The sequence below is a fragment of the Lepidochelys kempii genome, chromosome 13 (genome assembly GCF_965140265.1).
Source record: "Lepidochelys kempii isolate rLepKem1 chromosome 13, rLepKem1.hap2, whole genome shotgun sequence".
In the NCBI taxonomy this organism is placed as follows: domain Eukaryota; kingdom Metazoa; phylum Chordata; order Testudines; family Cheloniidae; genus Lepidochelys; species Lepidochelys kempii.
In genome coordinates, this window is record NC_133268.1 from 41,136,904 (window position 1) to 41,162,391 (window position 25,488).

The window sequence follows — 25,488 nt, forward strand, 5'->3', positions numbered from 1 at the left end:
ACAGGGCCTCAGACTGTCACAGTAAGAGAAGGACCTTACACCAGCAGACAGTGATTTTGATTCTTTCTTTTATACCTCTAGAACTAGCCAAGTGATAAGAATACCCCTAAATTTTTAAAGTACAGGCCTTTGCAGACAGGCCTGAATATCTATATCCTAACAACTTTCATTTTGGTTTGACCTAAAATGGATTTTTTCCAGTTTTTCCCACTGAAGCAAAAACCTGAAAAAATTCATATTTCTTAAAAATATGAGCTATATTAGCAATTCTCCAGTCATAGGAGAATTCTCCAGTCATAGACACCCCTGAGTTTATGGGTTTATTAAAGATCCTTCCTATTGGCCTTGCAATTTCATGTGCCAGTTCCCTTACTATCTTGGATGGAGATGATCCGGGCCCCCTGAGTTAGTCCCATTAAGCTGTCTGAGTTTGAATTCCACCTCCGATGTGGTAATTTCTACCTCCATGTCCTCGTTCCCATTAGCCACCCTGCCACTACCTCTAAGCTTTTCATTCGCCTTATTAAAAATGCGGGCAAAGTATTTGTTTAGGCATTGGGCCACGCCTAGATTACCTTTACTCTCCACCCCATTCTCAATGTTAATGCTCCACCTCCATTGTCTCTCTGCTAGTGCTCTGGTGATGTATGCTAATATAACTATGTTATGGGCCAAATTCTGCTCTCCGTTACACTGGTGTATATCCGCCACACAGTTAACTTGCAGCACAATTAAAAAGGCAGAACTGGGCATGAGAAATGAGTTAAACAGATGCTCTCCATCCTAAAGGCCATTTCACAAACACATTTCCAGTGTCCAGATCCTCAGCTGCCCCAGTAAATCAATGCTGCTTTATTGACCCCGTTGGAGCCAACTGTTGTTCTTGGCGTCTAATTTGTTCCGACACAAATCTGATTTGTTCTGACACAAATCAGATGTCAAGAATTATAACATTCAAATACCAGTCGGAGAACACTTCAGCCTCACTGGTCACTCAATTACAGACCTAAAAGTCACAATTATTCAACAAAAAAACTTCAAAAACAGACTCCAACGAGAAACTGAAGAATTGGAATTAATTTGCAAACTGGACACCATTAAATTAGGCTTCAATAAAGACTGGGAGTGGATGGGTCATTACACAAAGTAAAAACTATTTCCCCTTGCTAATTTTTCCCCTACTGTTACTCACACCTTCTTGTCAACTGTTGGAAATGGGCCATTCTGATTATCACTACAAACGTTTTTTTTCTCCTGCTAATAGTCCACCTTAATTGACTAGTCTCATCATAGTTGGTATGGCAACACCCATTGTTTCATGTTCCCTGTGTATATATATCTTCCTACTGTATTTTCCACTGCATGCATCCGATGAAGTGGGTTTTAGCCCACGAAAGCTTATGCTCAAATAAATTTGTTAGTCTCTAAGGTACCACAAGTACTCCTCGTTCTTTTTGCTGATACAGACTAACATGGCTACCACTCTGAAATCTGTAATGTCTGTCTGTCTGCTGCCTCTGCTGGAAGGAGTGCATGTCTGTGTGAGTGATGGCTGCTATCTCCTGGCTTACGGCCCCTGAATCGCCTTCTTCCATTTCCTCTCATTATAACCGTGTCTCTCTGCTCCCTCCACACTCAGGACATGTCTACGTCAGATATACCTACATGTGAAAAAGTTTTCTGGCAGCAGACAGCTCTGAAATTGAGCAGCAAAGGCATGAGTTCCAACTGACCAAAACTGAAGCTACCAAAAAATCAGACTAGATACAAGGCACAAAGTCTGAACAGTGAATGGAACTAAACCATTGGAGCAATTTACACAGAGACGTGGCAGATTCTCCATCACTTCTCCATCAAGGCTAGAGGACTTTCCTACAGATTCCCTCTAGCTCAAACAGGGGTTATGGTCGTAATGCAGAAATTACTGGGTGACGTTCTCTGGGCCATGTGACGGAGGTTAGGTTAGACTACCATAATGGTCCCTTCTGGCCTAAAAGTCTAGGAAAAAGGATTACGTGGAAAATTTCAAACACTTCTGATTTATTTTATCAAAAAAATTCATGAAAAAAATGTCACTTTCAATGAAAAGTTATCAGTGTTTTCTCTTCTCTCCTAATTTCCGCTGTTATATTATAATTTTCTCTGTTCTCTTCTGTTCTATTCAAGTTATATCTGACTCTCATTATCGTAACTGAACTTCTTCCAGATCTGCATTAACTGACACAACTAACATCTGTCACCTGTTACTGCCCTTTGACATTTTCCTACTAAAAAATGCAGGGAATGGGGGGGAAATAGGGGGGAAATTTGGAGGAATTTTTTTTTGTAAAATTTAAAAATTCAGAAAATTAAAAAACAAAAACTGAACAAAGTTTTCTGAACAAAAGCTAATTGTTCATTTAAAACTCTTTGCACAGGGAAATGCTTGAACAGCCCCTATTATTTGCAGTAGGCTGGTGCCTTACATGCCCCCGCTGAGTCCCATATGCAGGGGAGATGGGTCTGTGCCAGCAGCAGTGAGCGAAGCCTGGCTTGCTCAAGGTGCAGCATGCTTTTAACCATGAAGGTCCACAGGTCAATCCCTGGTTAGCTAGCCAAGACGGTGGCCATCCCTTAGGCCCCTACAGGGCCCAGCCAAGCAAGGATAGGGGCTAGAATGCTGCCGTGCACTTCTGGAAGGTTCCTGCCCCCTAGAGCATGTGTGAGGGAGCAGGGGAAGAACTGTGACTCTGCTCAAGCAGCCCAACGGGCCTGGAACAGAACCTGATCTATTTACCAGTCTGCACAGCTCTCCAGCTGCACACATTTCACACAGTTTTCCTGCTTTGCACGTTTTGCACTGCTGTCCTGTTACAAACATTTTCCACATCTCTTCTCTTGCACGCATTTTCAAAAGTTCTCTTGTGGCATGGATTTTTGCATGGCTTTCCCATCGCATGTGCTCTTCAGGGCTCTCCTTTGCATGCGTTGTGCAGGGCTCTCTTGTTACATATATTTTTGTTCTTCTCTCCTCTTGAACAGATTTTAAAGCTGGAGTCAGGGGCAGAGTCTTGAGTCTCCCAGAATCAGAGGGAGCCCAGGGAGACCACAGGAGTCAGGGCAGCATAAGAAATCCCTGGGAGTCAGGGCAGCCAGATGCTCCATTTCATCTTTAAAAAAAGTAAAACGGAAACAGTTTGATTTTTCCGAAATGTAAAATTTCACAATTTCATTTCTGCAGGAAATTTTGAATTTTCAAGTTTTTATTCCAAATCACAAGGAGAACATTTTTTTTAAACCCTGGAATTTTCCTGTGGGACAGAAATTCCCAAGCTGTGAGCAGCTCGACAGGGGTTGCAGGTTCTCCTCTTGAGTGTGCATTTTGCACATTTTTCCCGGCTCTCCTCTTGCACAGGGCTCCAGAATGTTGGCACCAAATACCTGCCATCACTTCTTGCAACATGTACCCCTCAGCTACCCACCTGCCTCTCCCACCATGTCCATTCTTTCAGGGGCAATACACCCAAGACAGAACATGGTGGCACGGAATGAGAGCAGAGTGAATCAGTTCGTCCTTTCTGGCCTAAGCACCAACCATGCCCTGGAGCTGGTCCTGTTCGGCTTCTTCGCAGTCATCTACATGTTGATCCTGCAGGAGAACACACTTATCATCTTCACCATCGCCTATGACCAATGCCTGCCCACCCCCATGTACTTTTTCCTCAGCAACCTCTCTTTCATCGACGTCTGCCACTCCTCAGTGGTGATGCCCAAGATGCTGGCTGACCTCCTAGTGGAGAGGAAGACCATCTCCTTTGGTGAATGCATTGCCCAGATGTTCTTCCTCCACCTCTTCACCTGCACTGAGATCCTCCTCCTCACCGCCATGGCCTACGACCGCTAGGCAGCCATCTGCAACCCCATGCACTAGGGCACCATCATGAGCCGCAGATTCTACCTGAAGCTGGCAGTGGCCGTGTGGCTGGGTGGGCTGGTTCACTCCATGACCCTGACTGCCTTGACCCTTAACCTCCCGTACTGTGGCCCCAATGCCATTGACAACTTCTTCTGCAACGTCCCGTTGGTCCTCCAGCTGGCCTGCACTGACACCTATGTCTTTGAGGTGCTCATCGTCTCCAACTCGGGGCTCCAACTCCGTGGCCTGCTTTGTGGTGCTGGTGGTATCCTACACAGTCATCCTCATCTCCCTGAGGAACCATTTCTCCGAGGGGAGTCACTAAGCACTCTCCACCTGCGTCACCCACCTGACGGTGGTGACGCTTTTCCTGGGCCACTGCATCTTCATCTACCTCAGGCCAGCCAAGAGCCTGGCCGTAGACAAGGTGGTCTCGGTGTTCTTCATGGCCGCCACCCCGCTGCTTAACTCCGTCATCAACACCCTGAAGAACGAGGACCTGCAGCAGGCACTGCACAAACTGCAGGCGAGGCAGGTCAATTCCAGAGACAAATGACCCTGAGTTCCAAGGAATCGTTTTTGGGGCAGTTCTCTGGCCTATGTCACACAGGAGGCCAGAATAGATGATCACAGTGGTTTCTTCTGGCCTTTGTATCTATGACTCTATGAATATTTATCACTTCTCCACCACCCATTACTGTTTTTATCTGGGTATCTGTCCATCTTTAGGGATTTCTTCTCTGCCGTGATCACTCATGGTGTAACTTGAGTATCGCCCCCTAACCCAGCTCCCATACACACTCACCAATTTCTAGCTCAAGTTAAGTGGTGGTTTATGGTCAAGCTAACTGGCTCATTGGGGGATGGGGAGATGGGGGTTAAGCTTGAGTGCTGCTTACCAGAGCTAACGGAATAAATTATTTTTTGGTTCTCTGGCAGTCCCAAAAAATTATGTAGGGGGGAAGGGGGGGATAATTTTGGATAGAATGAAATGTCTCCTTCAATCTGAAAGTGAATTTTTGTTTCATTTTTTTAACTTTAAAAAAAAACTTAATAAAATCAAAGTAAACTTTGACACACAAAATTATCTCACATCAAAAAATCAAAACATTTTATTTTTAAAATATAAAAATGTTTCATTTTGACATTTTCAGAATGTTTTTTCCCTATCAGAACAATTCAGCAAAATAAACACGAATGCATGGTGAATGTTCATGGTGGAGTTCACGGCAGATAGGTCCATCAAAGGCTATTAGCCAAGATGGCTAAGCCTGAGACTGCCAGATGCTGGGACTGGACAACAGAGAATGGATCACCTAATAATTGCCCTGTTCTGTTCATTCCTCCTGAAGCACCTGGTACTGGCCACTGTCTGAAGACAGGCTACTGGGCTAGATGGGCCTTTGGTCTGACCCAGTCTGGCCGTTCTTATTGTTAGGATATAGATATTCAGGCCTGTCTGCAAAGGCCTGTACTTTAAGAATTTAGGTGTATTCTTATCACTTGGCTAGTTAGAGGTATAAAAGAAAGAATCCAAATCACTGTCTGCCAGTGTAAGGTCTTTCTCTTACTGTGACAGTCTGAGGCCCTGTTCTTAGGCTAAGGCTTTTGGCTAAGCAACAGAGGCAGCCATAAGCTGGGAAGCGACCGGTCACATCCTCACATTCCAAAGTAGTCACATTGAAAGAAGTCCTATTGGGCTGTTAGGAATACAATCCTGTCCTGATAGTGCCTATCACCTCCAGAGAAAGGGAAGTGCCTAGAAGATGTAAAAGGAAATTGAGGTTGATAGTTTTCTGTCTGATAAGAACTCCCTTATCAATAGACACAGCTGGGAATCTCTTATGTCTTTATAGCTGTAGTTGTGAAATCCCCACTTCTGTATTGTTTTGTCATTATAGTTCCCACTTTGCTGTTGTTTATTGGCATGGTCTCTGTCTGGTTCTGTGATTGTTTCTGTCTGCTGTATAATTAATTTTGCTGGGTGTAAACTAATTAAGGTGGTGGGATATAATTGGTTAGCTAATCATGTTACAGTATGTTAGAATTGGTTAGTTAAATTTCAGTAGAATGATTGGTTAAGGTATAGCAAAGAATATTACTATATAAATTAGGGGCAAACAGGAAGTAAGTTGGGATTCGAAAATAAGGAAAAAGGAACTTGTATTTAAGCTTGCTGGAAGTTCACCCCGATAAACATCGAATTGTTTGCACCTTCGGACTTCGGGTATTGTTGCTCTCTGTTCATGCGAGAAGGACCAGGGAAGTGGGAGAGTGAAGGAATAAGCTCTCTAACACTTATGTTTCCTATTCTTATGTGTGAAATGTTTCCGTCAATCCAAATCTGCATTGTTCAGCAAAAATATTCAGGTGCTAGCCTGTCTCCGCCTGTTATTACAAGAAATATTTAGCCACTGGAGCTCAATACCTCATGGTACCACTGAGCGTTCGCAATGGAGCAAGTAAAACATTCTCCACCTGAACATTTTCTGTCAAAAAGGGACATTTTGTTGAATTTGAAATTTTCTATGGGAATGTGTCTATTTTGATGGGCAGGAGCAGGGAGGAGAAAGCATTTTGAGAAAGTCAAAATATTTCATTCTGACCTTGTCGGAATGAAACCTTTTGATGTTTCATTTTATTTCAAAATTTACTTCATTGTACATTACAGTATGAATTACAATTTACAATATTTTTTAAAACTGAAATCAGAACAGAACATTTTTATTGACCTGAAAGTGGGAAAGCTTGAACTTTTGTTGTTTTTCGTTCTGATTTCAGAACGAAAACAAATTTCAAAATGTCCAGTTTTCCCATGGCATGGAAATCCTGAGTATTGCCCAGCTCCACTGAGCAGGGCCTCATACAGTGCCACGTTGATATCATTATCCCTTTTGACATAGCAGCTAGTCCAAGTTTGGGGAGCTGGGGGTGTTCCGGTTGGGAGTCAGGGCAGCATAAGAAATCCCTGGGAGTCAGGGCAGCCAGATGCCAGGGAAATCAACAAGGGAGTCTGGTATTTTCGCTGATGGACTCGTGTTTATTGACAAGGAATGTACATTCCTGCTTCTCCAGTCACAGGAGAGAAGCAAAAAACAGGGATAGCTTCTTTGCTCCTGACACCAAACTCTTTCAACCAGCTGGTTCAGGCTGCATAGTTGGCTCTCCTTCTCTCTTGCTGCTGTCCCTTTCTAGCCTTGTGTCCCTTTGCTTGTGTTGTACCACAGACCTACAATGACAAATCCCTTTGGTGCTCTCTGCTCTCTGCTGGGTGGGCTCAAATACCCCATTTGTCTTCAGTGGGTTGGTTTAGCTGTCTCTTAAGGCTCATCTAATCTGTTCCGACCTCCGCCTCTGGTTTAACACATCTCACTTAACAAGATAGCTAAGGAGAACATCCAGAGTTGCATTAGGTAGTTTGGAAGGGTCATTAACTCTCCAGGTTCTGAGCATAAACCCAACACTAACAGACAGAGGATAGGGGAAACTTTCCTCTAGGCGGTTTCCATCGCTGGTACCGGGCACTGTCAAGACAGAAATCTGGGCTGGATGGGCCCCAGTCTGATCTGGTCTGGCCATTCCTAGGTTGACGGGTCTAAACCCTAGGTGCATGAATGAGTGAGTAACTTAGAGCAGCTGGGAATCTGTCCCATTGACTCTAATGGAGCTATGGGTGATTTACACTACCTGGGGACCTGGTCCCCATTGACTCCACTGGAGTTATGGCCAATTTGCACCAGTGTGGAATCTGGCCCCACTGACTCCAGTGGCATTATGCCTGACTTACACCTATTGGGGATCTGGCCCCTTATCTCTGGTCCATGCCATTGCAAAGTCTCCAGCACAAGTCTGCATCCTTCTAATCAATTCCTCGGGGTCCCGTTACAAGTTTTCAAAGGAAGTCCAGCTGGGCTGATGCTGCCTCCGGAACGAGTTGTTCAGGATCTAATTAAAAGTAGCAGCAGGAGTGTGATGAGGCACATGGAAGAGACAGAAGCAGAATCAGCTCTCAGGAAAGACTGCACCAGCCTGCTGGCGTAAGAAGTGACACAACTGTCCCAGCGCGTCACATTTGGGCTGTTCCACTGTCCAACTCTCCCTGCATTCCCACCAATCATCAATGGACTGGAGTGACCCCTAGGGAACTAGTAATGTCCCACCTGCCCATAAACTCATCACCTATTCGAGCTTCTCACCCCCACCCAGACAAAGCCCCCAAAACTTGGGGTTGAGGGTGAAATCTAAGAGGTCAAGCAAGGGCTGGGAGCCAGGACTCCTGGGTTCTATCCTCAGCTCTGGGTGGGGAGTGGGGTCTAGTGGGTTAGAGCAGTGGTTCTCAACCAGGGGTACGGATATCCCATGGAAGACCTCTGCATTCCCCCAGGAGGGGTTAGAACGGGGTACACAGAGGTCTTCCAGGAGGTCCATCAACTCATCCAGATATTGGCCTAGTTTTACAACAGGCTACAGAAAAAGCACTAGCAAAACCAGTACAAACTAAAATTTCAAACAGACAATGTCTTGCTTATGCTGCTCTAAACACACCATACAGTGAAATGTCAATACAATATTTCTATTCCAGTTGATTTATTTTATAATGATATGGTACAAATGAGAAAGTCAGCCATTGTTCAGTATGAATGTGTTGTGACATGTCTGTATTTTTAGGTCTGATTTTTGTAAGCAAGTCGTTTTTAAGTGAGGTGAAACTTGGCAGTACACAAGACAAATCAGACTCCTGAAAGGGGAACAGTCATCTGGAAAGGTTGAGAACCACTGGGATAGAGCAGCAGGGCTGGGCGATAGGACTCCCAGGTCCTATTGCAAAATATTCCACCGAGTGACATTGGTAAACTCAGACATCTATGGTCACATGTGACTAGTTCTGAGACCCCACTCACTCAGCTCTGCTGGTGCCCCTCTATCCCAACCCACAGCCTCCCTGCACTCCCCACACCCTCCAGCTCCGTTAGTGTCCCTCAATCCCAACCCATAGTCCCCTGCTAGGCCAGCCCTGGGCTCCCCACGTGCTCTATTGAGCAGCACCTGACCTAATGGTGTGACAGATTCCAAAGTAAAATCTCTTCTAACTCCTGGTGAAATATGGCAGGGAACAGAGAATGCGCGGAGGAGAATTCCACAGCTGGAGTTTCCTGGCGCTTCTGGCTCCACAGAACTTTAAAGAAGAAGTACAGAGAAAAAAGGACTCTTGCAAAGTAACTTTAATCGTGTGAGCTTGGGCCTTTGGATCAGTTAAGCCCAGGGATAATATCAGCCGATAGCATGTACTCAGTGCATCGGACTCTGTGTCCAGGACCCAGGAGAGCTTTCCTTCCCTTCCTGCTTTGTTGTTACGTTCCCTTGGACTTACATCCGCTCAGCTTTATTGTTGTTGGTAACCACAGTAAAGAAAAAATATGTTAATGTTTGTGTATTTGTGTGTGTGTGTTTTTGTGTGTCTTCCAATCCATCCCTCTGGACCCCATTTCCTCATGCACTGGTCCATTCCTACCTTGGAGGGTTCTCCTCCATATGGACCCCATCTGTCTGGACATTACCCTATTTCCCCCGGGAGAAGACCTGTCTCTCCCTCAGCTTCCTCATGGCCCCCTTCACCTCCTGGTTCCTCAGGGTGTAGATCACCGGGCTGAGCACTGGTGTCACCACTGTGTAGAAAACTGACACAACCTTGTCCAGCGAAAAGCTGGTGGCAGGGTGGATGTAGATGAAGATGCAGGGCCCAAAGAACAACCCCACCACCGCCAAGTGGGAAGCGCAGGTGGAGAGCGCTTTGTGCCGCCCTTCAGCGCTCTGGCTCCACAGAGAGACCAGGATCGCCAGGAAGCAGGTGAGAGAGATCATGCTGCTGTTCGAGACGATCATCACCCCCTCAGGTAGGTGTCAGTGCAGGCCAGCTTGATGACAGGCGGCACGTCGCAGAAGAAGCTATTGATGATGTTGGAGCCACAGTAGGGCAGCCGGACGGTGAGCACTGTCTGCACCAGGGAGTGGACAGTGGCTCCAGACCACAGCCCCCCACCAGGCCAGGTGCAGGCTCACATGCTCATGAGCGTGGGGTACTGCAGCGGGTGACCTGCAGTAGCAGTCGTAGGCCATGACGGTCAGGAGGAAGATCTCAGCGCAGGTGCAGAGGTGAAGGAAGAAAAGCTGGGCCACGCAGCCCCCGAAGGAGATGGTCTTCTCCACGGAGAGGAGATCAGCCAGCATCTTGGGGGCCGAGACCGAGGCGTGGCAGAGGTCAATGAAGGAGAGGTTTGCCAGGAAACAGTACATGGGGGTATGGAGGCGCCAGTCTTTGGACACCATCACCATGATGAGGACCACCCCCACCAGGATGAGCAGGTAAGTGATGGAGAAGAGGGCAAAGAGGGCCAGCGGCAGCTCCCGGCTCTCGGAGAGGCTGAGCAATACAAAGTGCATCACCATGGTGACATTCTCCCCATCCATGCAGCAGGCTCTGCGGGGGAGATCCACGCACTGTACCAGGCAGGGAATCATGGGGACGTGTGCCGAGCAGAGCTCTTCGCTGGGATCTGGGGGCAAGACGTTCAGAGCCTGGGCACGGGGGAGGTTCAAAGCCAGCTAAGGGATCTGGGCACTCAAAATGAGTGGATGGAGGCATCCGATTCCCTAGGGGGGATTTGAAACACTTGCTGTACAGACGGTTTTTTTAAAAAGAGAGTGCCCAACTCCCATTGACGTTTGCAGTGCCTCACTCCCTTGGCCTCCCTTGGAAATCACAGCCTGCGTGTGGAGGAGAAAGAAAGAAACCATTAGCCAGATAAAACTGTTGCGGACACTGATATATGGTTAATAGCAAGGATCTCTACACACAGTCATTAGACCCAACAACCCAGTCCATACACAAGACAACCAATAAATCATTGTACATAAGCCATTCGCACAGAGACACACACCTCTACCCTCCACACCGTGGGCTCAGAATAGAGCCTCAAGTATGTCCGTGTCTTTCCACCTTACAAAGAGAGAGAAGGGGAAGTGCTGGGTCTATTCAGCTTGCTGACGAGAAGGTTAAGAGGTTTATAGATTCACAGATCAGTTTCCAAGGCCAGAAAGAGCCACTGTGATCATCTCATCTGACCTCCTGTATAACACAGGCCACAGAATTTCCCCAGAATAATTCCTGGAGCGGATCTTTTAGAAAAACATACAGTCTCAATTTTAAAATTGCTGCTGATGGAGAATCTACTATGATCCTTGGTAAATTGTTCCAATGGTTAATCATCGTCATTGTTCAAAACGTATGCCTTATTTCCGGTCTGAATTTGTCCATCTTCAACTTCTAGCCATTGGATCATGTTAGGTGTTCCTCAGCTAGACTGAAGAGCCCACTATTAAACAGATGTTCCCCGTGTACGTGCTTATAGACTGTAACTTTCTCTTTGCTCAACTAAATAGATTGAGCTGCTTGAGTCGCTCACAATAGGGCAGGTTTTCTCACCCTTTAATCATTCTCGTGGCTCTTCTCTGGCCCCCTCCACTTTATCAACATCCTTTTGAATTGCGGGCACCAGAACGGGACATAGGATGCCAGCCGCTGTAGCATCAGCGCCAGATACAGAGGCAAAACAGCCTCTCTGCTCCTGCTCAAGATTCCCCTCTCCATGCAACCCGGGATCACATCAGCCCTTTTGGCCACAGTGCTGCGCTGGGAACTCCTGTTCAGCTGATTATCCACCATGGCACCCAAATCTTTTTCAGGGTCCTGCTTCCCAGGACAGAGTCCCCCATCCTGTATGTTTGGCCCACATTCTTTGTTCCTAGGTGTAGACATTTACATGTGGGTGACTTGATCCCAGTCTATAAACACCTGCTTGGTGAAGAGATCTCTGATAACAGAGGGTGCTTTCCTTTAGCAGCCAAGGCAGCACTAGATCTAGTGGCTGTGGGCTGAAAAGCTAGACCGATTCAGACAGGAACTATGGTTACAAAAAGTTAACAGGCCATTGAGACAATTTACCAAAAGACACAGTGGATTTTCCACCCCTGGAATCTGTAAACCAATAAGGGACGACTTTCTCGAGGATTCACTCCAATCCAACACTGAGTTACTGGACTCGACTCGGGAATCCCAGGGGTGAAATTCTCTGGTCTAAGCTATGCAGGAGGTTAAACTGGGTGATCAAAATGGCCTCTTTAACCCTTAAAATCCATGAATCTATCCTCCAGGGCAGAATTAGATTTTTTATAATTTCAACAGATAATATCCATGTTCTATTTTTAAACATTTGTTTCTATTTTTATCTATTTAAATGTTCATAGTTGTGGGAAATTATGGAGGTGTCAGACAATAATTATTTAACGCTGTGCTATAAAAAGTTAAAGCTTTATAACCCTTAACATAAATTGTCAACATCACATGTCAAAATATACAAAGTAAATCTCCTTCAACTAAACTCTAATAAGTGCTCAAGCAACATCTTTCTTACTTTGCCTAGCTAAATTTTGATTATTTATCGATGGAGATATTTTTGTCAGTTTGTGTGTACAATTAAATCAGTGTTCACCAATATTTACTGACAAAAAACTAACCCTTCCAAGAGCTTTATAACATGAGTGCTCAGTTACTGGGTTCAGTAATGGACGGGGGGAATTCACTCCACCACCCAAGTGCCTGGGTGAAACCACCTGCCCTGGGTTATGCTGGAGGTCAGACAAGGTGACCAAACGGCCCCTTCTTGGTTTAACATCTATACATCTAGGGACTATTTTTAAAAAATCACCATTCCACTAGGAGATGCAATCAGACGAAAGAACTTGGAATTTCCAGAACATAGGCATATTGGACTGGAAGGGACTTCCTGAGTCATGAAGTCCTTTCCATACTATTACAAGCAACCCATTTGTAATCCCATTTGTAAATTTATCAAACTCCATCTTCAAGCTCACTAGCTTGTTTGCCCCACTCCTATTGGGAGGCTATTCCAGAATTTCTCTCCTCTGATGGTGTAGCCAGACAGCCACCCCCCCCCACCCCCCCTCAGACCAGCATTGCTGGAAACACAGGAGGAAGCCGGAACAGGGCACTTAACATATATTCCAGCACAGCCTTTGAAGCTGTGAAAAGCACAGGTGTGCTGCTACAATGTGCCTCTGGGAACAGATACAATGATTAAGCTCACAGCAGGCAGAGGCCCTGTGACAGACATGGCTCTTAGCCCCTACTAAATAGCGTGATGCACACACCCCAACATCCTAGGTGGGAAAATATTTACCCTGATAAAAGAAATGTCCAGTAGTCGAAACTTATTGTTTCTCTCCCTTGCAAGTGTAAACTACTCTTGCGAAAGCTGGCGTCGCCCCGACAGACCAGCCTCAATTTGGCATAAGAAAGGAGAAAGAGAATAAAGGAGTACAGAGGTATAAGTAGGGGACCTACAGCACCATGATTTTTGAGTGCTTTTCACTATCTATCTGCTGGTCAGATAAGTGACAGCCTCCCAAGGCTTCTGCAGCTAAGAGGGACCCTAAGCCTTGTCCCTTATTTGTCTTTCCGCGGAATTGAGTGACCGATCCTGGCTTGGCACCGCTGGAATCGAGAGATGCAAGGAGGGTAAGAAGCACCCACACCTGATCTCCTATCTTTAGTGTACACATATTTTGAAATAGAGCTCTATACTTTGTTTTCTTTCTTTGGGATTGTGGCTTCAGTTTTGTAACTTGTTTGTGTGTGTAACATCTCTACATTTAAATAAGTAGGCACTAGCAATTTTGTAACCACATGATTAGAATCTAGCTTAATAAATTTTGGTAACCATTTGTGCATAAGCCTGACTTGTTTTCTCTGGTTTACTGTAAAGCAGCCAACACAATTAAAGAACCTCAGCCGTTTTGGCTCTAAAGCCTGGCCATTAGGTGAGAGTACTAAGAGCCTAGCGTTGAGTTGTGCCGCCTCCACGGGGCAAACTCTTGGGGCACCTGTCAGTCAATCCTGGCTGCCCGCTGCGAAGGAGCTCTGAGCTCTAGCAGTTAAAGTCACGGGTGTGGAGAGGCTCTTAGTGCTGCCATTGGGGCACCTGTCAGTCAGTATTGACTGCCCACTGCGAAGGAGCTCTGAGCTCTAGCAGTTAAAGTCACGGGTGGTTAGGACCTTGGGGCATCCGTCAGCCTAGCCCGGGCTGCCTGCCGCGAAGGGACAGTGCGTCCTAGCGGTTAAAGTCACGGATGGTATAAACGGGCATAGCTGGCACCTCACCAAACATCCTTGGCCGTCGGCTAACAGATGGTTGGAAATCTTCTTCTCATTTCCAGCATAAATTTACGTGTGGCCAGTTTATCCCCATTTGTTCTGGTGCCAACTTTCAGTAGCTCTTCTCCCTCCCTGGTATTTACCGTCCTGATGTATTTACAGAGCAAAATCAGTTCCTTTCTCAGCCTTGATTTTGCTAAACATGCTGTCAGGGTTCCCTCCGCACTCTGAACTCTAAGATTCAGCTGTGGGTACCCGCATGAAAGACCCCCTAAGCTTATTTCTACCGGCTTAGGTTAAAACTTCCCCAAGACACAAATTCTTTGCCCTTGGAGGGTACGCTGCCACCACCAAGTGATTTAACAAAGAATCAGGGAAAGGACCACTTGGCATTCCTATTCGTGCAAAATATCCCCCCAAGCCCTTACACCCCCTTTCCTGGTGAGGCTTGAAAATAATATCCTAACCAATTGGTTACAAAGTGATCACTGACCCAAACCCCTGGGTCTTAGGACAATAGAGAAATCAGTCAGGTTCTTTAAAAGAAGAATTTCATTTTAAAAAAAGGTAAGAAGCACCTCTGTAAAATCAGGATGGAAAATAACTTTACAGGGTAACAAAAGATTCAAAAACAGAGCAGAACTTCCTCTAGGCTTAGTTTCAAAGTTACCAAAAACAGGAATAAACCTCCTCCAGCAAAGGAAAAATTCACAAGCAAAACAAAAGATAATCTAACACACCTTGCCTGGCTTTTACTTACAATTTTTGTAATATGAGAGACTTTTAGGATGGTTTATAGGACAAGGAGTTTTCTGACCTGATGCTTCTCTGCTTCCCAAGAGAACACACAAAACAAAGCCTTCCCCCCACCCCCAGGATTTGAAAGTATCTTCTTTCCCCATTGGTCCTTTTGGTCAGGTGCCAACCAGGTTATTTGAGCTTCTTAATCCCTTACAGGTAAGGAGGAATTCTAGGCTACCCGTAGCTGTATGATTATAACACAAGCCCAGCTCTTTGAGCCTCCTCTCCTAAAATCAGTTCTCTATTCCCGGGATATCTTAGCAGCCCTTCTCTGCATCTGTTATAATTTGATTTCATCTTTCTTGACCATGAGTAACCAGTATTGGACACGGTATTCCAGATGAGGTCTTGCCAGTGCGTTGTACAATGGCATTAATACTCCCCGATTGCTATGGGAAAGCTCTACAGAAAATGTGTTCAGTATTTGTTAGGTGTGAATGTTCTGTTCCTTGCTTGTCGTTCAGATCCCAACAGAGAGGGAAAAGGAGTAAATTTGTGCCCAATGCATTGGACACACAAACAGCTCTGATGACCCATCAAGATACTGATTCACTGCTGGCTTACCAGTGTGCCAGAGTGGAGAATCTGGCCCCAGCCTAGTAACTCTGGCTCTATAGGTTTTGCCATGACATAAGGGGATTTACCTGATCTAGTGCAGAGGTGGGCTGAGTAAAGCTGCAGCCTCCTTAACTGAATCCCTGTCAGAAAGCTCCACAGATTCATGCTCCTATTGAAAGAAAGAAAGAAAGAAAGAAAGAAAGAAAGAAAGAAAGAAAGAAAGAAAGAAAGAGTTTGAGTCTCTTCTCAGGAATCTTTGGGGATCCTGAATTTTCCTGACAATGCACCCAGACAGCTGCACATTTCCCCCCAAGATCATAATGGTCCCTTCTGACCTAAATATCTATGAATCTATGAATCTATTTCCAGTCGTTAGTAGCAAATGTCTCTATTCATCTTCACCACAGAGCTTAGAACAATCTAACGTACAATACTCCAGTGATTTGCTGGCCAGCCCTTCAGCTCATGTGAGTCAGTGCAGACACGCAAGAGGCAGCAGAGCTGCACTGATTGACGCTGGCTGAGTCTCTGGCTGGCTATTTCTACAGCCTGTTCCATCCAAGGATCTTCAATCACTTTATAAACCATGAGCTGAGGTTTTCCTAGGAACCAAAGGGAGTTAGGTGCTCAGGTTTGCTGGGAAATCCCAGCTAGGTTGGCAGAAGAGGATGCTCAGCTGCACGCTCTTGAGCTGTGGAGCAGCTGGGAGCCTCTGACTGTCAGGCTGTCCGTGACCCATGTAGGGCCCGAAATCAGTGGACGTTTGTGAAGACGTTGGCCTCATGATGTGCCCAGCGTTCCTGGCAGAGGCCAGGGGAGACGCCAGAGACCCTGTTCCCGCCCACACTAGAATAGAGCCTTAGCTGCTCCGAGTCAGTGCAGCTCCCACTGAAATCCGTTTATGGGAAACCAGCTGGCAAGGCAGTCCTCCATATAGTGCGCGTCCCCAGCCACCCGAAACTTCCTCCAACAAGGACGGGGAATGAGCCAGCCTCTTCTGCAGGGGTGCAAGGAAAATTTCCCCCATGGCAGATTTGCGAAGGAGCATACAGGGTTAGAGTGAGGATGAAGGTTATGGTTCGAGTGTGGGGTGACAGGTCTTTGACAATGGCAGCCACTCAGGGCACGGCCTCCTTTCTTGTGTGGCTGCGCATCACCTGCCTAATGAGTTCTGGTATCATGGACACTTCTAGGTACCACCGTGGTACAAATGAAAGACGGAGCCAGCTCCCCGGCCGTGTAAATCCGCGGCGCATTTCGCTGCAATGGAGCGGTGGCCAAGTTATGTCAGCTGGGCATCCAACCCATTAATAATAAATCCCAAACCACAGGGCTGGTTAAAATCCCCTGCTCTGCCTTTGGACGGCAGTGTATTTACCTGCGGAGCTAGAGGCGCCCAAGCAGCTTCAGGATTTCCTCTCATCTCTGCATCCTGGCTTGGCAGCTGTTCCCGAGTTCCCAGCCTATGTGATGCTGTCTCCTGTCAGATATAGGACCGTCTGCTTCGCTCAGCCTCCAGGCTGGGGGCTGGTTGAAAGAGTGAGCTATTGGGAGACCTGTGCACCGTCCCCTAATTAAATCATCAGGGACATGACTTTTTTTTAAGTATGAAATGTTTTCCCCAGGCACAGAGTTTTCTGCAAGCCATAGTGAACTCCAGAAGAAGCCAAAGCAGGGAGCTCTGGGAATTCGGAGAACTTCCCACGGTTTCACTGGACTTCCTGGGCCCGGTGCTGTTTGCTCCAACTTTCCCCCTCCGCAACTTCACTGCCCACTGGCATCTCTCATCTTCTTCTCCCTACCTTGTCCCCTCACCCCTTTCCCTCGCCTTTCCTTTCCATTTCACTGAGTCCCTCCTAGAAAAGTCAGCCCCCAAAACTCCTGGCACTCAATGCCATTCGCAGCTATCCCATTGTTCACTCTGCTGGGGCGTTCTCTCCCTTCCCTCCTCCGCTGTCTTTCTGGTCTATTTAAATGTCAGCTTTTCGGGACAGGGCCCAGCATGCTGTTCTTGGCTGGCCCCAGGCACTAGCAAATGATGATAATATAATAATAGTAGCCGAGCGCTGCTAGAAACCGGCCGACATCTGGTGGGGAATATCACTCTAGAACAGGGGTCAGCAACCTATGGCACGCATGCCAGAGGCGGCACATGAGATGATTTTGTGTGGCACTCACACTGCCTTGGTCCCGGCCACCAGTCCCAGGAGCTCTGCTGCCTGCCTGGGGTCCTACCACCGGCCCCCTGCCACCTAGGGTCCCATCCACCGGCCCCACTCAGCCCGCTGCCGGCCCCAGGTCCCGGCCATCGGCCCCGGGCGTTCTGCTGCTGGCCTGGGGTCCCAGCCGCCAGCCGGGGCTCTGCAGCTGCCCCCCACCCCAGCTGTGGCCCACTGGCCCCAGCCTGGGGCAGTGAGGGGTGCAGACAGGGGCAAGAGGGGGCGTAGCTCAGCACTCCCACCTTAAAAATTGTTCCAGCACCACTGTACTGGGATATTTTTAAGTCCTGATTTGCTACTTACATCACTCTCATGTCACGTGGAACAGCGCGCTGCGTTTGACGTTGTGTGAGGGGTACATCTGACAAAATGGCAGCTCCTAAGAAAGCAAAGTTTGATGTCCATTCATTTCAGCCTTCTTGGACAGACACACTTGGATTTATAAAGAAGGACCATGCTGTTTGTGCTTTCTGTTGTGAAAGTAGTGTTTGTCGCACATCAAGTGTTCAACGACATTTTCAAATGAATGTAAGGGGACTGTTGCCCCCTTACTAACATTCAGGGGGGTGTTTTGGTTGGCTAGCTCCCAGTACTAAAAGGGGGAGGGTCGATGGGAAACCAGGACCCTGAGACTGATAGACCCCAGGAACAATGGGGAGAGGCCAATTCTGCAGGTGAACCTGAATGATAGGGCGAGAAGGCTAATGAGGGAGTCAGGAGGCCAGGGGGGTCCCGTCCTCCATGTGAGCTGGATTTGCCTGGGTCAGACAGAGTGGGGTCGAGCTAAGGAGAAAGCAGGGGCCGGAGCTGAGCTGGGGAGCAGAGCTGGGCCAGATGCAGAGGGACCAGAAATGCAGCCCAGAGAGAGCAGACCCTGTCCTGGGAGCAGAGCTGCAGCAACCAGAGCCAGAGGGGCCAGAGAAGCAGCCCAGAGAACAGGTCAGTGCTGGGAGCAGAGTCACAGAAGCAGCCTGCAGAGCAGACCTGTCCTGGGAGCAGAGCTGCAGCAGCCAGAGCCAGAGGGGCCAGAGAAGCAGCCCAGGGAGCTGGAGGCCGAGCAGCAGCAGCCGTGCAGAGACCGAGTGGTGGAGCTGGGGCTGGAGCAGTCCAGAGCTGGGTGTCATGAGCAGCTGGGGAGAGCGAGGGGGACCCTGGGCAGTGGGCCCAGCACAGGGAGACACCTCAGCCAAGAGGCTCTGCAGGCCAGGCTTGGATCGTAACCCCGCCAGGGCGGGGGCGACACTGGGCAGAAGGGTCCTACCACTTAGAGCCTGAGAGCCTGTGGCTACCACCAGAGCAAGTGTCCAACCCACAGCAGCCCTGCAGCACAGCCAGGGCCTGAGAAGAAGGCCTGGGACTTACAAGGAGCAGACTGTGAACTGCCCGGACATTCCAGAGACACTGTTTGTGATGTTCCCTGCCACAGAGTGGGCTGATGTGTTTCCTTTAACCTTTCCCATTTTTCCTTATTCTTTTTAAAATTAATTGTTGATTAAATAACTTGCATTTGCTTTAACTTGTATGTAATGGTCAGTGGGTCAGAGAAGTGCCCAGTGCAGAGAGAGTACCCCGGACTGGGGACACCCTAGCCCCTGTCCTAGGTGACCACAGCCGGGTTGGGGGTCGAGCCCCCCAGGAATCCTGGGCCCAGCCTTGTTGGGGTTACAAGGACTCTGCCAGACAGGAGAGTGGAAGGGGAGTCCTCAAGGGCAGGGAGGCAACTGGGTAAAGGAAGTGGGAGCGAGGACTCAGATCCTTTCTCTAGCCCACTTCACTGGGGTAGTGCAGAAGCCAGGAAAGTTCCCCACAAAAGCGGGACTATTCCCCCGCTTACATGAAACATGAGAAAACCTTTCTTGATGAAGCAGACAAGACTGAATTGATCAAAAAGGCAGTAGCAGGATATGAGAAGCAAAGTAGTGCTTTTAAATGCTTAAGTGTAAGTAAAAATCAAACCACAGAAGGAAGTTACAAGATTGCACAGTGCATTGCAAAAAATGGAAAGCCGTTTGCAGATGGGGAATATATAAAAAAAAATTTTCTCAACAGTTCGGAGGTTTTGTTCAGTGATTTGCCAAATAAAGATACGATCGTATCTAGAATAAAACAACTGCCTGTCTCTGACAGAACAGTTGAGAGACACATAAGCGTAATGGCAGAAAACATTAACGAAAAGCAGACGACTGCATTCATAGATTCATAGATACTAAGGTCAGAAGGGACCATTATGATCATCTAGTCTGACCTCCTGCACAATGCAGGCCACAGAATTTCATCCACCCACTCCTGCAAAAAACCTCTCACCTATGTCTGAGCTATTGAAGTCCTCAAATTGTGGTTTAAAGACTTCAAGGAGCAGAGAATCCTCCGGCAAGTGACCCGTGCCCCATGCTACAGAGGAAGGCGAAAAACTTCCAGGGCCTCTTCCAATCTGCCCTGGAGGAAAATTCCTTCCCGACCCCAAATATGGTGATCAGCTAAACCCTGAGCATGTGGGCAAGACTCACCAGCCAGATACTACAGAAAATTCTTTCCTGGGTAACTCAGATCCCACCCCATCTAACATCCCATCACAGGCCATTGGGCCTATTTACTATGAATATTTAATTACCAAAACCATGTTATCCCATCATACCATCTCCTCCATAAACGAATTAAATTAAAAGACACAGTAGTGTTCAGCATTGCAGTTGATGAGAGTGTGAATATAAACAACGTTCCACATTTGGCAGTTGTTGCAAGATATTGTGCTTCCGATTAAATCCAAGAGGAACTTTGTTGCCTAAAACCCCTGCATGGCACAACAAAGGGGGAAGATATAGTGGAAAGTTTGTAAACCATTTTGAAGAACGAGGAGTTGACATCAGAAAAATATTTTGTGTGACAACAGATGGTGCTCCTGCCATGGTCGGAAAACAGAAGGGATATGTAAAGTTACTTGTAGATCAAATTGGCCACCCAACAGTCAGATTTCACTGTATCATCCATCAAGAAAACCTGTGTGCTATAATTCAGAGCTTAATAATGTGATGACTACAGTGGTGCAAATTGTGGATGTCCTTGTTGCTCGATCTGCTTTGACTGACAGACCGTTTCAAGCACTGCTAGATGAGATGGACAGTGCTTATAACGCCATTCCACTTCACAGCACCATTCGGTGGCTAAGTCGTGCAGGTTTTGGTGCGCTTTGTAAACTGTTTTGATGCAATCAAGGCCTTTGTCAGAAAAAGGACAAAACTACCCTGAACTGGATGATGACAAATGGCTGTGTAAGCTCATTTTTCTAACTGACATCACCGCTCACCTAAACGAACTCAACCTCCGTCTCCAGGGTGCAGGGCAAACGGTTCTGGATCTTTATGAAGCCTGGAAGGCATTTGTTGTTTAGCAGTTTTTGCTCAGGATATTCGAACTTTGATTTTCCGCTACTTCCAACACATAGAAGAGCTATCGACACATTGCACTGTCAGTGTCGATGAGATTGGAATGTACACGCAAGAACTGGAATCTGAATTTTCTGACAGGTTTCAAGATTTCCAGCGATTTGACCCAATGCTTTCTTTTCTAATTAAACCTGAAAAGTTCAATGAAAGCAACTTGGATTTGTCTGTATTTCAGTGGATGGGTGTTGAAGATTTCAGAATGCAGCTCATTCAGTTAAAAAGCTCAGAATTGTGGGCATCAAAGTTTGAAGATCTGCGGTGTGAACTTGAAGCTACCGAGAGAGATCATGGGGCCTCTGTTCTGATCTGCTGGACGTGCCTGCCAGTGAAATTTAACTGACTGAAGAAAATTGCGTTTGCAATGCTTTCAGCATTTGGATGCACATACCTGTGTGAACAGATATTTTCACACATGAAATCTGTCCTCTGTCCCTCTCGGAGCCGGTTAACAACTGATCACTCAGAAGCCTGCGTGCAGCTTAAAGTATCCAAATACCTGCCAGACATTGGAAAACTCAGCAAGAAAAAGCAAGGACAAGGATCACACTAAAGTGATAAGATCTGCATTTTAATTTAATTTTAAATTAAGCTTCTTAAACATTTTTAAAACCTTATTTACTTTACATAGAACAATAGTTTAGTTATACATTATAGAGAGAGACCTTCTAAAAATGTTAACATGTATGACTGGCACGCGAAACCTTAAATTAGGGTGAATAAATTAAGACTTGGCACACCACTTCTGAAAGGTTGCTGACCCCTGCTCTAGAACTATTTGATAGGGGAGAAAAAACCGGCTATAGACTGTTTGACAGATACGGCAATTGCCTGCAATGTCCTGGGCAAACCTCACTGAATTAAGTTCAAGTATTTTAGGAGTTCATTTTAAGACATGCAAACATTCATGTCTCACTGTGGGTGGTGGGGAGACCTGCTCATGTAAACCCTGGGAAGTGCTATGCACATCAAAGGATGGTTTCAAACAATGGGAACTTTTAAAGCTAAGTGGGTGTCCCCAGGAGATTGGTAGGTGGGGGTTTTGCAAAAGTAACTCCCCCAGTTAAGCAAAAACCCAGCCTCTTGAAGCAATGCCCTGTGGAGAGTCCCACTGGCTACAAATCACCTATTCCCAAAGACCCAGGCTGTATAAAGGAGGGACTAAACTTGTCATGCTTGTGCTTGTTCTGAGCTTGATGAACTTGTGACCCCAGAAAAAATCCTTGGTGAGGTCTGGAGAACTGTTCACCTACCAGAGCCCTTCTCTAGCAAGATTCTCCCATGCAAGTAGGTTCTCTTCATGTTTCTAATCTGTGTCCTCTGGAATGCTTTTACCTTAAGAATAAATGTGCTTGCTTATAAAGGGCAGTGTGGTGACTTAACTGTTGGAAATTGCACTGTTTATAGCTGCTGAGGATCAGGCAAAGCAGCCCTGCTGAGGTAGTGTGACTTTCTGGGGAATTCACCTTGTAGACAGGGAACTGAGTGGCCTGGAAATAGCTCAGTCAAGAGAAAGAGAGATGTGCATCTCTCAAGAGAGGTAACGGCTTGGGAGCAGGCAGCCTGAGAATGGGTGCCCTGGCTGGACCACGGAGGGGGGAATACAGGTGTGACCAGCTCTGAACTGTGGCAGACCAGATCCCATTGACTGCAATGGAACCGACTGAATTTGTGCTAGGCAAGGACCAAAGTATTTTGCTAAGTCCTTTATTCTTTCATTATTTTAGCTTCCTACCAAAAGAAGACATTTTCTGCCACCTTTTTCCAGTTCTGTCTCTGTTTACATGGCCCCTATCAGCTCAGGCACACTGATGGATTTGTCAAACTCTGAAACTGTCCTGTCCCATCAGATAGCCATGACTCTACCCCTGAGCTCTCAAAGGTGCGGGCGGGGGCGGGGTGGGGGGCTGGGCTGGGAGGTTCTTGTACAAGGGGAGTGGGTTGTGGCTGGGAGATCCTTGCTTGAGGCAGCAGTGGCTGCAGGGCTAAAGGGCCGGGGGGGGCCTTGGGATTGGGAGATCCTTGCCCAGGGGCAGGATGGGGTTATGGAGGGGTGTGGAAGTCGGGAGGATCATGCACAGAGGAGAGGGCTGGGGCTGGGCTGGGCTGGGTGATGCTCAAACAGAGCAAGGGCAGGGCTGCAGGGCTGTGGGACTCAGCACGCAGAAGAACACAGCGGAGTCTGAGACCCGACTGCAGAGATATTCGGAGAGGCTGCTCCTTGCTGCTTAGCCACCCAGAGATGCAGACACGTCTCCTCCTCATTCGCCCTCTCGGTGAATCCCAGGGTGTCTCCATGAATCAAATACTCCAGGGAATGTGACCGGCACTGCCGATACCAAATGACAGTGCAGGTGGAGGAGATGGGCATGAAACTGCAAGCTAAGGTGACGTTCTCCCCTGCAGACGACATCAGCATGGCAGGAGGCTGGGTCACCTTATCCTTACCCCTGTGCTGGGCTCTGGCCAGTGGGGCTGCGAAAGAGAAAAAGGCAGTACAAAGCTGTTTGCCCAGAGATCACACCCCTACCCCACTCCTGGTAGCCTTCCCCTACTACCCCCCGAATTCCCTTCTCGCCTCCTCCCCGCTCCTTGGCAGGCTGCAATCTCCCAGTCACAGCACCACTGATGCACCTCTGGTGGCTCAGATGTCAAGTCTGGTGGCTCAAAAAAGCCTCCTGAAACTTCTTTTTCCTACAGAAAGTGTTTTTTTTTGACAGAATAAGAGGCTTCCCCTTTCCCTCTAACCTGGCTCTACCATGGTGTTTTTCATGCATCAGTCTCAAAAAGATTGACAGAGAAGGTTGTTTTACAGGTGGGGAAGTGAGGCCCAGAGAGGCCTTGCCAAAGCTCACACAGCGGGCAGAGCTGGGACTGGAACCCAGCAGACCCCGGTCCTATGCCAATGAGCTCTCCCTACAGACACACTGCCCAATTTGGGGGATTTCTGCCAAAAAGGCACAAGCTGAAATGTTTTCACTTTTCATTTTTTCCAGGCGTTTCTTTGGTTGATTAATTTGGGTTCACTGGGGGATTGGTTTGTTTGGCTGGGGTTTGGGGTTTGGTTTTTGGCAGGTAGTTGTTTGCTGTTTTACTATGTAATCATTTCTAATGGAACCTTTCTTTGCTTTTTAAACAGATTTCTAGGAAAACAAATGACATTTTGTCCCCTGGTTTGACTATTCAGAGATGTAAAGGCCTCAAAGGAATGCTAGGAGCATCAAGATCCCCTGTTTAACCCAGGCTAGAGCCTTTCTCTCCAGGGATTTCTGCACAGTGGGTGAGCTACAGCTTAGCTTTTAGAAAGACCCTAAGCAATGGAGACGCCAGCAGGTTCCCAAGGTAAGTTGTTCCAATAGCGAATCACCCTCCCTATTCTAAATTGTCCCTTTATATCCAGCCTGAACTTGTCTAGCTAGCTTCATCTCTCAGTTGTTGGATCCCATTTGAATTAAAGAGCCTGCCATCGGCTTTCACATCTCTTCACCCTCTGTAGCTACTTATCGACCATGAGCAGCTCACCTAGCAGGAGTTATTATCAGCAATTTCCCCACAAACCCACCTGAGACGCAGAGGGAGAAAACCAGGAGAACCATCCACGACGATCATTGCATTGAAGAGACAAAGAAACCCCCCGGCTCTCTGCTCTCAGCAGGTTTGCAGCTCTGAACAGTCAGGATTCTCCCCCTTCTCCTACCTTTTCCAGTCAAAACGTGTAGAAGGGCTGATTCGAAACCTGACTTTAGTGCCCCCCAGCAGCCTGTCTGAACATTGCACACTGGTCATATGTGTGTACGAGGGAGTTACCCTAGGAGGCGTTTGTGGCTGAGGTTTGCAAAGGCTTCAGGCACCCAGCTCCCATGAAATTTGAGTGCCCAATTCCCTTAGGCTCTTTGAAGGATCCCAGTCTGTAAGCACATCTCTGGATGGAGACGGGAGAGTATTCGGTGGTGGGTGAGTCACAGCTGGGTGACTTCTGGGGACCACACTTCAGAGCCCCAGGGGTATCTCTAGTTCTGGTGTTAACACTTCCAACCCCCTGGAGTTTGAAAGCCAGGAGGGACCATTCAAACTACTTTGACCTGCTGTATGACACGGGCCAGAGAAATTCAGCCAGTTGCCCTGAGCCCAATAAATGGTGCTGGATTAAAGTATCTTCCAGGAAGGAGAACAAGAAGGTTCAAAGGCAAAGGTTCAAAGGCAAGAAGAAAGCCAAGGAAAGTGTGGGCCCCTTACTGAATGAGGGAGGCAACCTAGTGACAGAGGATGTGGAAAAAGCTAATGTACTCAATGCTTTTTTTGCCTCTGTTTTCACTAACAAGGTCAGCTCCCAGACTGCTGCGC

General features: G+C 47.3%; 1 protein-coding gene and 1 pseudogene across 1 annotated transcript; one reads left to right on the top strand and one right to left on the bottom strand.

Annotated features, from left to right (window-relative positions):
• The first annotated feature begins 3,514 nt into the window (after positions 1-3,514).
• LOC140896829 (olfactory receptor 4E1-like) lies at positions 3,515-4,451 on the top strand (annotated as a pseudogene).
• A 5,003-nt stretch (positions 4,452-9,454) lies between these two features.
• On the bottom strand, positions 9,455-10,363 carry LOC140897097 (olfactory receptor 4E2-like). Its single transcript, XM_073309403.1, is given in 3 exon segments — positions 9,455-9,786; positions 9,789-9,984; positions 9,986-10,363. Coding segments are annotated over 3 exon segments (906 nt in total).
• Positions 10,364-25,488: the final 15,125 nt, after the last annotated feature.